Source organism: Filicampus tigris, chromosome 3 (assembly GCF_054856515.1).
Source record: "Filicampus tigris isolate MCC_2025a chromosome 3, RoL_Ftig_1.0, whole genome shotgun sequence".
Taxonomy (NCBI): Eukaryota; Metazoa; Chordata; class Actinopteri; order Syngnathiformes; family Syngnathidae; genus Filicampus; species Filicampus tigris.
The window spans coordinates 20,754,860-20,769,792 of record NC_141219.1 but is presented as its reverse complement, the minus strand read 5'-3'; the positions used below and the strand labels follow the sequence as shown (position 1 = coordinate 20,769,792).

At 41.7% G+C, this 14,933-nt stretch overlaps 1 protein-coding gene across 1 annotated transcript; it reads right to left on the bottom strand.

The window, feature by feature from the left end:
• Nucleotides 1–5,635: 5,635 nt before the first annotated feature.
• On the bottom strand, nt 5,636–14,346 carry leo1 (LEO1 homolog, Paf1/RNA polymerase II complex component). The gene is made up of 14 exons (XM_086026720.1): nt 14,183–14,346; nt 13,292–13,440; nt 12,809–13,110; nt 12,382–12,590; nt 12,196–12,300; nt 12,013–12,107; nt 11,717–11,865; nt 11,519–11,603; nt 10,226–10,320; nt 10,012–10,146; nt 9,071–9,206; nt 7,525–7,717; nt 7,196–7,293; nt 5,636–6,015 (listed from the first exon to the last, which is right to left on the bottom strand). Exons 1-14 carry the CDS (start codon nt 14,238–14,240, stop codon nt 5,833–5,835), a joined length of 1,992 nt encoding a protein of 663 aa, XP_085882846.1. The 5' UTR covers nt 14,241–14,346; the 3' UTR covers nt 5,636–5,832.
• Between the last annotated feature and the right edge of the window lie 587 nt (nt 14,347–14,933).

The window sequence follows — 14,933 nt, the reverse complement described above, 5'->3', positions numbered from 1 at the left end:
CCACAGCGGTGCCTCTAGCTTGTTTATGTGGCGTAATAGGCACTCAGAACAGCTCCTAACCGGTGGCGACCAATTGTTTACCGATTAATCTCCGCATTTTGAGCTGAACAGGCTGACCCAATTTGGTAAGGGTCAGCGGCTCAGGAAACAGACAAGACGCAATTGTTATAAATGTGTGTGTGCGTGCTTATGTGCACTGTGTGCGAGCGTGTGTGTGTGTGTTTATTATGACCACTTGCTTGTATGTAAGGGAAAAAGTTTTCACCGGGTTGCGATCTGTGTCCTGTGTAAGTGTTTGAGATTTTGAGGAGTTTCTGCTCTATTTATTAGCCTCTTATATAAGCATCAGCTGGGAGAAGTGCCATGCTGAGGTGGGGGCTAATGGCCACCAACATGACACATGTGCACTCTGACATCTTGAACATATTGTGTTTGATTAAGCTTGAAATTAACATGCTATTTGAATTGTTGCCATGATTACATCGTCATCTGTGTGCGTTTCAGAGTTACGTAGGTCCAGAAGGTCATCAAATGGAGCTGGAATTTTGTTGATCAGTATCGAGTTTCATTTCTAATTTGACGACACTCAGCAAGCACAGACCTCTGCCTAGGCTTCAACTTCCTCAGAGATAGTGAAAGTTAAAATTCTAAATGGGACGTCCCATGTTACATATGAATTTTTCCACTTTAGGACTTTAATTTCTTTCATGCAAATAGTTGCAAAGGCCTACAATTACACATAATAAATCAAGATAACACAGTTGAAAGTTCAAATATAAATTGTTTTTTATTTATATTCCATTTCTACTTTTTTAAAGTTTGCCTTAAATGGCATCCACAAACATCGCTTTAATATTGTACAAACAATACAGTAAACAGCTTCCAAACTATAATAACAGTTTAGACTACAAGAACCAATATGCTGACAAGTGCACTTCAATATTCCAAAATTAATAACACTCACAAATATTTAAAAAGGTAGTTTTAAAAGTGCCTACAAAAACATTTCTTCTCCTTATAACAGTGGAGTTAAAAAAAAAAAGTTCTGGATATCATCCATTCCAGTACCTTCCTCAACAATTGTTAGCAGAGCGGGAGAATGATTTTCCTCTTCTTTGTAGTTTAACGGCGTTGGACACCTTTCCAGTGACCATTACCGCCACCTACTGACCCGGGTGTGGAATAGATCAGGCTTGAATGAGAGTGTTTGCTACTTATTGTTGCAAGAGACCTGAACTATAAAACAAGTAATCTTTACTCTAAACATTAAGTACTTTGCATTTTTAAGCATGCAAGTGATTGCTACTCAATAAATATGAGTCATAAAGGCATATTTTTAATAACCTAGTAGTAAAGTTAACTCATGTTTGCAAGTCAGAGCAGCTATTGGATTTTACAGTGTGGGTGCTTCACAGAAAAAATAAAGTCAGAAAATATTTAATAACACTTTTATGAAATACATGATAACCAAATAGTACTTTTTCTGGCAGACTGCAAAAGGGTGGAATAGAATCTCACATTCTATGCGTGTATTAGTCGCGATCGCGTGGCCCCCAGACTGAAAAAAAAAAAAATCATAATGCGTCTCTGGAATTGTTCAGGGGGCCGGGCCAAATGTGAAGGTGGGTCGTATCCGGCCCGCGGGCCGTAGTTTGGGGACCAGTGCTCCACAGCAAAGAAAACATCGGTCTTCCATTGCAGAAAAGATGATGTAACAGCTTTTGACGGGCCTGTGGGAAGATGGAGGTAGTGATACGGAGAGAAAAATGAGGGGGGGACAGCGAGGGTAAAATGCTGCAGCCCTTCCCTCTACCTCATCCACCATCTGTACTGACGGTGGAGTGCCATCTCCCTCCCTCTTGCCTTTTACCCACTACCACCCTTCCCTTTGCTTTGCTGTGTGGAACGGGGTTTACATAACCCACTGCAGTCTGAGGTGGTGCAGCACATCCCTCCTGACAAAACCTGCCCTTTGCAAGACATGAGCCGCATGGCAAATTTTGCATCATGTGGCAATGTCTTCACTCTAAAAACAGTTGGGTTAAAAATAACACAATTTTGGGTCAAAAATGGACCGATCCACAACTTAGGTCAATTTGACCAAACTTTCTGCAGAAAACAACCCCAAGATTGATAGTTTTGTACAAAACAGTGAAGCAAAACTGTGCACTTGTTGACATTTGCTTGCTACTAGTACTCCTACTGAAGCCCTAGATGTCAATTAGTACAATTTTATGTCGCCTGTAGTAATCGAAGCATGCAGTTGCAGTTGTCAACTAGTGCGCAGTTTTTGCTTCTCTAGCAACCTGAAGTTATCCTGCAAATATGCCAAACTTGGCCTACTACTGAGGACAAAAAAATGTACACTAGTGCAAGGATATCAATATATATATAACATGGCAAAACTACTAGTATGCATTTTGGGGAAAATGTTTGTTCTATCCGAACTGTATTACTAGTGAGGATAAAGAGTGTATAAGTACACTACATGGACCTTAAGCTGGATATCAAGGATATTGAATAAATGCTCAAACAGCTTTATGGAAAACTACTAGAGGGCATTTTGGTGCTACAAGCATGTTTCAAGAGGCTACTAATGGTATGACAAATGCCTACTACCGGTAGTTGTTCCTCGTAATGTTAGTAGTACAGCACAGTAATTTAATAATAAGGTTTAACTGCATTCTACTTTGTAATATGTCATAGGTGGCACCAATATAGTGGGAAAATATTCACTAGTAAAGTACAATCATTACACTAGTGTGCAATACTCAATTTACTAGTGCGGTGAATTGTCTTACTCGTGAGGACAAAGTGCGTACTTAAGCTGGATCTCAAGGATATGGAATAAATGCTCAGGTTTCAACCCAGTTGCAATCAGCAATCAGATGCACAGAGAAGACACATAGGCAGGCCTAAAAGTTAGTTTGCTGTGCACAGTTGGAGTCAGCATGAAGGGAAGGACTTGAAAAGCTTCTGGCTTCTTCCTACCACAAGTGAATATGAACTGTTTTATGTTGGCTAACGATCGGTTAATTTAGCTTTTGTTTGCTCATACCGTTCACAAGTCAACCTTCTGTTAGTTGTTGTTGTTGCCCAACGGGCTCCTTTGAAGATAAAATCTTGAAGCCTTAACTGAGTGAACAGCACTCAGGAGGCCTCACGGGGAGAGTGATGCGCGAGCGCCAACGTGTGTGTGTCTGCGTGTGCGTGTAGCACACAGAGCAGGTTGTCAGGAGGGAGAATGCAGTCATTCTACGGAACTCTTACTTAATCACATAGTGTTTTGCCAGTTTTGGTAGTCAAGGTGCTTGTCCTCATTATGGGAGTCGATGCCAGCTGACTATTAGCAAGAGGTGTGTACACCCTTCAGCGGTTGCCAGCCAATTGCATGCTATGGCCAAAGTTAAAGGGTACATACAGCTTTGTGGAAAAGTGCCTTTGTATTTGCTGGTATACAAACACAGTAAGCACATGCTATCGTGTTGATCTTTAAGTGATGGTTTTCATTTGTACAGTATCCAACTGTTGTACAACGTTGTACCATGTCGTGCCGCAACATGCCCAGCAGCACTGAGACCCACTGAAAGAAATGCGGCATGTAAAGCATTTCTGTGTTGCTGCTTCGTCTGTGCTATAGTAGCAATTGTCTGAAGGTTCGTACATCAAAATCTATTATTAGGTCCATTAGCCTGTCTATGGCGTTTCACATTCTGTTAGGATTAAAGCAGAAATCAACGCAAACGTATTTTTTTCCAGAATGTATTCTATGCAGGCCTACTAGTCCAAACACAGTATTCTGTGTATTAATAATATTAATATTGCGTTTGTGGAATATGAGAAATCCACCCGTTTTTAGCTAGCTGAGGGGGCATCCACGGCTCAGTTTTAGAAAACAGGTCAGCCGTGATTGGTCGTTACCTGAGCACTGAGCAGTTGTGATGTCATTTTCAGTCGACAGAAGTGACAAAATGGCCGCCGCCTGAGATGGCTATGTGGCTCTCTCTCTCTTTCTCTCTATGTACACAGTATAAATATATTCTTTTGTGAGTGTGTATATATATATATATATATATATATATATATATATATATATATACATAAAACATATTGTAAAGAAAATGTGGGTGTTGACTTCATCTTTAATAAAAAAATAAATAAATAAAAATAATTCTGTTGTACTAAAAGAATAGCAGTGCCTGATTTTCATTTGTTAATTTTCTGTATATTTTTATTCATTATCACATGTTTGTCAGTTATTTCAGAGACAATTATTGTGGGTGTATCTTTCTTTTTCTTTCAAGATCACTGACAACCTAGTCTAGGCGTGTACTTTTTATGTGCCAAATGAATGTGTGTGCTTGTGTTTCCGAGTGACAGTGCGTCATTATGGCAGATGAACTTGAATTAGTAACGAGTACTGTTGCTGCATTCATACATTCTTGTCATACTGTGTGGTTCAATGAGGATGGAGACAACCTCATGTGACCTCACTCGCTGTCAAGCATGAGGAACACTGACGTCACTGGACAAATAAATTAAAAGGCGATCACATCTCATTTGTGAATATTACATAATTTATACAAAGTTGTCCTGATAGCCTCTCAACAGAAATGTTGCTGGACAAGTATTCTAGAAGAATACACAAAACATATACAGTATGTCAGTACAGAAAACTTGTGAAAATGAACACACTTTTGTGGCAATATGAAATTGAAAAAACTTTTGACAATGCAGCTTCATCATCACGCTTTTCCATTCTCTCCCCCCAAAATCCTATGTTAAAAAATATGTAGAGAGAAACTTAACATAATTCCAGCCAATCCATTCTGACAAATTAACCAGTTAAAAATTACCCCATATACCGATGGATTTTTTTTGAGTAGGTGCTGCATCTAGCTTTCACATTTGCACATTTTTTTCCAGATTATTCAATTTATCAGAAATTGTGTCAATATCAATATAAAGTGCCTATGGTGACCTCAACACAAATAGTCATCGGGAAAATGTAGAACAATGAAATTCTGCTGTCTTAATTAATCTCACATTTGACCATTTTAATCATGTGTACTTCGATATTGTTAAACCTGACATGCCCACTCAGTCGTACAGTGAAACATCAATGATCAAGAATAATAAAATAAAATAAAAAATATATTTGTTAATAATTGTTGAATCATATTGCTAAGTTGAAGGTCCATCATCTGTGCTTATTAGATGTTAAAGTTAGCCAGTGTCCAAAAGTGTGATGAATGCACATTGCTTGCAGTTGAAAAGTGTGGGAGCGTTAAAAGTATGCATTCATAACTATTATATTGCATCTATTTAATACAATGAATATGAAATTCAATGGAAAACCAACTTTTTTTTTAAATCTCAAAGGCACCTTGTGTAGATAGACTCATTTAACTGAATAAACATTTAGTTGACAGAACGTGGTTCATTAAACAGCATTTCATTACTTTCATTTCCTTTCAGTCAGGTCTTGACACAAAGCCACTTTGTAGCATTGATAAAGTAGTATCCAAATAGCATTTCTTTTATTTGGAAACTTGTATTTCTGTAAATTTCATAACCTCGCTACAGTGTGACTCTTGCATTTGAATCACACGTCAAAAAAGATGTAGAAAAGGCCTTGTGAATGTTGTGTTACATAAGTAAACTGTTTCTTTATTTCTCACTTCAGCTGTACATGACATAATCAAGCAATCACACAATTGTACACACCTACACAAAGTTCTCCTTAAAAAAATATATACAAAACAAGGTATGGCTGTTCATCAGCCATGTGGGCCGGGCACTGATAGTTCAGTGAAAGAAAAAAAAAAAGTTCTATTCATCGTCTTCTTCCTCCTCCACTTCTTCCCCTTCCCCCTCCTCCCCCTCCCCCTCCCCCTCCTCCTCCTCCACTTCTTCTTCTTCTTCTTCTTCATCACTGATCACATATTTCTTGGCTTTCTTTGTGGCCATTTCCTCATCATCTTCTGCCTTTCGTTTGCCTGACCCCTCACCCTCCTGCAATCAACACAAATACATCAGGAGCGCCACAATGAACTGAATTGAAGCATTAGGCCCAAATAATGAACCACAAACTGTTTCAATCATTAAATTCTATTAATATATGTTATTACCATCGGTGGGCATTCCGTCTGACCGATGGACCAGTCCGTCTATAACGGACACCCGTTTTGCTGACGTTAGACGATAGATGGGGGGATGGAAGGCGGACTAAGATGGAAATGGATTTTCATCCATCTGTGTAATCATAACTAACCTGGTCAAGTCCGAACTGACCTCACAGTCCGTTATTAACGGACTCCCGTTTTGCTGAAGCGAGACGGAAAAGCGACCGAGACTGCATTGACTTCATATGCACAGCAGGTGGCGGTATGCACCAAAGAAAAATCATTCGTTTCTCAGGCTGACCATCCATTATTCACACCACTTATCTAAAAAGTAATAAAGTGCCAGTAGCTTTGAATACAGGCAGTTGTGAAACTGTATTTTTCAGGCCCACACTCCATTTCACAAGTTGGCAGTAATGCACCAAAAGTTGTTTGCCAACCGCTAAAAGACAGAAGAAGATGAAGAGGAATTTGAAGGAAAACACATGTTATTGCAATTTATGCTTTATTTTGGACTTTAATCCACCAGCATTGTATATTTGGCAACAATGTGACATAGGATTTTTCTTAAGGTAAGAAAAACTTCACCATTTTAATCAAATCGGTTCAGATAATGGATGGATTTTTCATCTGTTGGACTTTTTTCCCCCAGATTGACTATAGAAGGACTGGCAGTTAAAATAACATGAAAGACTGACCGAAGATGATTACAGTTTGGTCCGGTTTGACGGATGGGTACTCAGGCTGCTGACGGATGACGGACCAGCAAACTTAAAATGCCCACCTTTGGTTATTACTCTATATTTTTATAAAGTACAATATTATAGAATGCTATTTTCCTAATTGAAAAACATATTCCAAACATTTTCTTTTTTTTACGGTTGTAACAGGGCAGACATTGAACTACTAGTTGCACATTCTTCCAAGTGGACAACATGAGTCAGCACATTTCGTCTCCCTTGTTTTGTTTTTTGTACTCATGCAGGCGGTGTGGAAAAGCTGGATTTTCAGCCTTAGCGCTGGTCTGCACCACATTGCCACCTGCGTGCAGAGTAGCATATGACACTCACCTCGTCACTGTCGAGCTTTTTGGCCTTCATCAACCTCTGAGCCTTGTCGTCGTCGGAGCCTTCATCACTATCTGAAGAGTAGATCCTCGCTCGTTCCTCTGGATTGAGTGAGACAGAGCACAGCAGTGGGTGACCTCATCAAATAAACATTTCTAAATTAAAAAAAAAAAAGGTGATTATATTTTTTCAAGAATGTATTCTATATCTATATATAATCTCTCAATCTGTTGCATCATTGATGTTAATGCTCCCTGGTTCACACTCATCCATGCCGTTGTTGTCCCTGTTTTTCCCTGTTTTGTTACCCCCAACCAGTGATTAGTACTCACCTCTCAAGCCGCCTCCTCCTTTGTATTTGCCCTTGATGGCCGCCAAGCTAATGGACTCTTCCCCCTCTTCTTCATCGTCGTAGCGATCAGGCTCCAGGTAGCTGCTGCTCAAGCCTCTCTGGTGCTGCTTCTCCCTCATTCTCCTCTGCTGCGACTCTCTGCGGATAGACGCTCGCAGGCGCTCCTCCTCTTTCTACAGTAACAGACATTCAGTTGGAAACTAAATTACATTTTTTCAAATGTATTATGTCACTGTTAATGAGTTAATGCTGCCCCAACGTGCAATTGCTGATGATGAGTTGACGATGACAATAATACACTAGACTACCTATTTTGTAGTTTAATAATATAGCTCAGTGATTCCCAACCACTGTACAGCGACACATCTGTGGGTAAAATATGTGAGTGAAACACACCATGTTTAGCTTTAAATATCTAAGCCTAATAGCAAAATTGTCCAAGTGATTTGTAACTTACCGTTACAATATCAGTAATAAATACCAAAGCTGCTTGCTAAAAATTAGGTTCTTTCTTTATGTCTGTGTAGACACTCAGTCATCAAGGTCATCGTAATCCGCAAAGCTTGAATGGCGGGAACTGAACACTCATGTTTGTTGTTGTATTTGTTTTTCTTTTTTTCTGATAAAGCTGGCGAATCATATAATGGAAGTTCAAATGCTATTAGTCTAAAGGCCTAGATAGACCAATCCGACGTTGGCCAACTGTGACAGACGCTTACCCCACCGTGTCGGAACGGCTGTCGGCACATCACGCTGGAAAAATACACCACAACGACAGACAGCGACACTGACCATTAAAGTACCTTCTGCGCATGCGTGAGATGTAATACCCTTCCATACCATCGGCGGCGGTAGTCACTATTCCTCATGGTTAGAAAAATCAAACCGGAAAGCTATTGGCCGGGGGCGGTTTATAAAAACGTAAACAATTCATTCAGCTATATTTTTCGCTCACGATCAACTCCCACGCAAAGTATACCCTCATGTTCCCGACACAGTATCGTGAAATACTTAAAACGTCAACCCTCGCTCTTGTACTTGCAGCAAAGGCTCACAGCCAATCAGAGTGACCAAATGTCATGACTCACAACGCCAATTCAACATGCTGAAACGCCCGCCAGATGCTTCCTGACGGGCTCCGACGCTACGACAGTGGTCACTACACCAATCAGACGCCGCAACGCTTCACGACCTCCAATGTCGGATTGATGTATCTAGGCCTTAACAATATTAGCCATGCCAAGGAGAGGCAACTGGCTCAAGGTTTTGGTTCTGTGTATGATGGACCCCAGCAGCAGCATCCTTTGTTTGGGTTGGCAGCACAGACATAACCAGCTTCTAGGTTTGCGTGACAGACTGTCAGTGTCGCTGACCACAGTCCAACATTATTATGTTAGCATGTCACAATGTGTCTTTATATAAGCAGCTGTGATGTGCGTATACTAGACACCACTGGCCATTTTGATTTCTTTTCTGGTGGTGATAAGAGTGTTCTCAAAACATAAAAAGAATAGAACGCGTGGCACCTTAATCATTTCATTACGATGCGACTCTGGATCTCGTCCAGCCATCGGGAGGATGCGGATCTTCTGTGTCTTGGAACAACGGTCGGCCAGAGACAAGGTCATCTTCCTGTGTGTGGCGCTGTCAGTGGAGTGAGGCCTGTTGAGAGAAATGGACATTATGTTGTAAGAAGAAATCACAGCAAACTCTGGTATCGTTCGCACCTCAACTTAATATCGGATTTTTAAGGTTTTTTTTTTAATTGTTTTTTTGGTACAGGCAAGTCCAAATTTAGAGTTGAGCTCCTTACCATGCTGTGCCACAACATGCTAGACAGCACTGAGGTCTACTTAAAGACAAGCAGCATAATTAAGAATCAGAAGAGGCAGAGAAGGTCCCCAACCAAACTACAGTAACAGTCGTCGTTTCCACTGAGCACACTGCTTGGAACTTTATATTGCCATAACATCAATGCCAATTTCCATTAGCCTGTCTATTGTGTTTGGCATTATATGTTAGCATCAAGCCACAGGGCTTTCGTTATTTGGCTTGATTGAACATCTGGCATTTGTCGGTTTTACAGTAAAGTTCAACTGGGAGTGACAAACAAACAATTTGAAGTAGGTTCATCTGTTTTGTATTAAATCAGCTTTGGATGGCATCCTACTAGTCCCGTGTGGTCTGAGGAAACAGAGCATCCAGGTGGACAAGTGGCAGCTGAAAGGATTACACAAACCTGAACATCTTGTACAAGCTAATTCAAGGACTTGGAGCAAATTTCTCAATGAAGCGTAAATAGAAGCTGCCATACTGTAGTTGCTTGGAATAAGATTCAACTTGGGTCTTTGGAGCAATACACAGCAGAGGACCCTACAGTATTGCTTGAGATATCTTAGGTGAAAGTTTCTACCTCTAACAAGGGCTTTTTTTTTAATTCATAGCCCACAGAAGGGGATGCCAGTACCTGAATGTGAGCTTGGTTTTGAACACAGCCTGTCCCTGCAACCCAGTACCCTGGCGGATGAACAGGTGGTTGTGGTCTCCCTGGAGAGGAGCTTTGTAAACGTCAAACACTTCATTCCCCAGGTGGAGGGACATGCTGCAGCACAGAGAGTTGAGAGGGGCCCGCCATTAGTAGTGCAATCAGACAAAGGGATGGGCTGACAGTTAGGACGTACCTTCCATCGGACCATTTGACGATGCGTGCGTTGCTTTCGCGTGTTTCATTTCCTTCCTCGTCACGCTTGACTCGCCACCGAATGGTGTTCTCCACCTGGAAAATGCGACAATTAACGGTCAGCCACAGTTGAGTAACTTTCACAGCGTCAATTCCCAACTAATATTATTTCAAGGCAGTTTTCATATCTACCAGGTTAGTCGTTTACATGAAAAGAAGCCAATAGATGCTCACGAGAAACCAAATAGGCTGGATTTACTGTATAGGTTCAAGTAACATTTATTATGGGCAAAGACCATTCTGCAGTGTCTATGAGAAAATGCTGCAGCCCAACCTTATGCTAGCAGTTTGTGCCCTTAAACACAAGCACTCTTGGCTTACGCAGCAGGATAGCAATACGAAACAAACCAGTAAATAAAAGTCTGTGAGGGGCCAGATCAAAGTTGAATCCAGTTGAGATGCTGCGGTATGACATTAAATGCAGTTCATGCTTGAAACCACTCCAATTTGATAACTAAGTTAAAACAATTTGGTGAAGAAGAAAGTGCCACAATTCATCCTCAGTGCCAACTCATCAGAAGTACCGTATTTTCCGGACAAGAAGCCGCAACTTTTTTCCTAGATTTTGAGCCGTGCGGCTTATAGTCCGGTGCGGCTATTCTGTGGATTTTTCTTCCACCGCTTGGGGCGTTCTAACCGTAATGACAGTACAATTCAATACATTTCCAATTAACTAGATGTGACTGCAGGTGGAGGAGTTCAACAGGCGAGGGCGCCATAGACAAGGTTATTGCATTCGGTGCTGTAATGCTTTGATTCTATATTTTCCTAGAGGTCCGGAATGACAGTACAATTCAATACATTTCCCATTAACTAGATGTGACTGCAGGTGGAGGAGTTCAACAGGCGAGGGCGCCATAGACAAGGTTATTGCATTAGGTGCTGTAATGCTTTGATTCTATGTTTTCCTAGAGGTCCGTGAAGTGCACATGAATGCGATTGGCTGATGTTACGTGTGTTCTGTTGTTTCAATGTGAAATGCTATTCTTGCTTTAGCACATCGTGTGTTAGATTGGCTGACTTTATTAACATAAAACAAGACAGGTGCATATGTAGAATGTAGTAGAACAATAGATGGTGATTTTTGCCCAAAATATTCTAAAAAATAGTGTGGGTGCGGCTTATAGCCCGGAAAATGTGGTAATCAAACGTTCCATTTCAGTTATTGTTGCAAAGACTGACCGCCACTCAAACACATTCAGCTACAGTTCACTGTATGGTAGACAATACACACCTTTAACTTCAGCCTGGTGCGTCCTTCTTCATCCAGCATTTCCTCATCCTCAAACTCATCCTCATAGTACTGTGGGTCAAAAGGTCTACAAAGGGGTGATTCAAATGAACTCAGATTCAACATTCAGAAGTTATACTTAAACATATCTTAAGATACTGTGAGTACAATGTGCGTCTAAAAAGTTTCATTGGCGCTAACCTGGGCTCCACAGAGAGAAAGTTGGGCAGCTTAACAAAGTAAAGGTCAGAGCCAAGGTCGGTGCTGACTTTGGGGATCTCTACTTCGATACGAGTCTCAGGCACAGGCTCCTCCTCTGCCTGCTCCCCTTCCAAACCATCTTCTGTATCCTAAAGAGAACAGCTCATCAAACTCCGCTTCATTGAGCCATGATAAAAAGGGATTAGCAAAACGAGTCTAACGCTCTGAGGGCAATACGGATTGGTAATTCTCATTAAAAATGACAGAAGCAGTAATGAAAAAGTTTCGGTGGATACCATGGGCTGTCCCGGGGTGGGAGGCTTTTCTGCATCACTGTCAGAAGAGATATCGTCAGCCTCGCCGAACAGGTCATCTGCTACAGATTTCTTGTCTGCGTGCGAGCACAGAATGAACAACCTTTCAAACTCCGACTGAAAAAAAGGAGCAGTGAAGAGTGAACACTCATCAGGTTCTCTTACTTTCATTTGCGCCAATGTCACTGTCAGAATCCGAGTCTGAAGCGGCTTTTGCTTTGCTTCTCCTATGGATGAAATCATCTTCACTATCGCTTCCTTTTGCAGATTCTGAAAAACACAAAACAACAATTCAACATGCCAACAACAATGCCTGGTCCCTATGCTGTGAATATCGAGGGTCCACTGTACCTGATTTTCTGTTCCTGGGCCCTTCATCATCAGAGTTCACTCTTTCTTCATCCGAGTATTGCCGTTTCTCCTCTTCGTCCTCTGATTGGTCACTCTTAGCCCCGCCTTCCCACTTCTCGTCATCTGAATGGTTCTCCCGGCCTGACCCTTCTCCGTCAGAGTGAGGAGTACCCCCACCCGACCGCGGTGTTCCAAGGTCACTGTGAATGCTTAAACAAAATAAAATGAACAAGATACACCCACATTATTAGCTACACCTGTACAGCATAAAGATATTTAGCTTTTACAAAGATCACAATCCCTGTCAAAAAGCTATAAAATCACATATTGCTGATTTAAAATGATGTTTCTTGTCGTGACTCTAGTTTCTTTGCAGGACAAAAGGTGATGAAACAATTTCTGCCATTAGATTCAATGAGCTACTGACCTTCTGTCAGAGCGGACACTGCCCCTCTCAGAGCGAGGACTTCCCCCTCCAGACATCCCACTGCCTGCCGGGCTTCCGCCATCTGACCGGCGGCCTCCATCTTCCTCGTCCTCCTCATCATCGTCTCGATGGCCACGCTCCGAGCCGCTGTGCTGCTCTGCATCAGAGTGTTCGTTCTCAGCCTGATCCGAGTGCACGCTGGCATCAGACTGATTGCCCGACCGCTCGGATTGGTTGTCGCTGCGCCCGCTGCCGCTGTGTTGACTGTGCTGTTCTTCCTCGCTGTCGTCCCCGAACAGTTCCTAGGCATAAAAGGTCAGACAGTGACTCCTGTTATGGAGAGATGAACCGTGATATAGCGAGAATTCACTATAAATACAAGACCTGACCTTTCTACAAGCTAGTGTTCGACTAGCACTTATCTCTTGCATTGTTAACTATGTGATATTTCTGAGTCTCATTGTAGTCAGCTATCAAACACACCTCATTGATACTGGGTTTCCCCCCCTCCTGGCCTTCCTCTTCATCATCATCATCTCGTTCTCGCTCACTGTCACTGCCACTGCCAGATGCGTTGCTGGCAGAACGAGGTCGTTCTTGCTCAGAGTCGGAGCCGGACCCTGAAGCAGATTCTGTGGCACATCGCTCACATTAGGCACACCTGCACTTTTAAATGATATCCAACACAAAATCTGTATCTAAAATCCTGCGTAAATACTGGATTAGGAGGAAACAGTAATTTTCTTTTGATATTTATTATTATCATTATAATCCCTTTTGGGGAAATTACACTCTGCTACATGTTTTACAGACCACGTGCCTTGTCCAAGGGAAACTCGACAAGAAGCAGACTAGCATCTCTCGAAGAATAAATTGGCCACTTTATTCTGTAGCAAGACTCTACTGTTCCAATGTACTGTATAGGTGACCTGCTGCTGCTATGAGCACTTAAATAAACGTGTGTTCACGGTGTGTAAATTTCTTCTTTTTTAAAAAAAAAAATAGTACATTAAAATGTTCACAATGTATATCCAACTTAAATGAATATAAATAAAATAATGGTTTAGCTATTATACAATATAACTAGCACTAGCTTCAATTTTATGTAAATCAAATAAAGTATCAGGAAATTAAACTCACATAAAACAGGCTAAATGAGCATGACTTCTGCCTTCTATACATTAAGCGCTAAGAAATTTTAAATTCATTTTTTCATCTTAGTTCATTTCAGCCCATGTTGTTCATGTGTTAGCAGACGTGCTAACAAACATCGCCGTGTGTTACCTGTTGGCAAAAGCTAAGTCGTTCTTTGAGTGGGTGAGCTTGCTCACGTCCTAAAATTAGCAGATGGAAGGCTGAAAGAGAGCTCCGTACCTCGTTGCTCATTGTCGCTGTCTCCATCACTCCCGAACAATTCATCGATATCCGCCATTTTTGCAAAATTATGTGAAATGTGACCGACCGGAAGTGTACGGGAAGACTTTACGAGGACAGATTCAACTTCCGTGGTCACGCAGGAAATTACACGCTGCAGAAGTGAGTTCAAAACAACACGAGGGGGCGGTAAAACGCAGTGTGGGGAAACCTTTCATCTCCATCTTTAGGTCCATGTACTCCAAAAGTGGTATGACAAGGGAATAATATTTGTAGCTGACCTTATGGATAACTCTGGATCAATTATGCCACTTGACTCTTTTTATGATAAGTATGGAATAAAATGTTCTTATAGAGAATACAGAAATATATGTCGTGCTCTAGGTGTCACGGTGGTCGACTGGTTAGCACGTCCGCCTCACAGTTCAGAGGTCGTGGGTTCGATCCGGCCTCCCTGTGTGGAGTTTGCATGTTCTCCCGTGCCTGCGTGGGTTTTCTCCGGGTACTCCCTTTTCCTTCCACATTCCAAAAACATGCATGGTAGGTTAATTGGTCACTCTAAATTGTCCCTAGGTGTGATTGTGAGTGCGGATGTTTGTTTGTCTCTGTGTGCCCTGCGATTGGCTGGCAACAAGTTCTGGGTGTACCCCACCTACTGCCCGAAGACAGCTGGGATTGGCTCCAGCACGTCCGCGACCCTTGTGAGGATAAGCGGATTAGATAATGGATGGATGGATGGAAATTCCTTTGA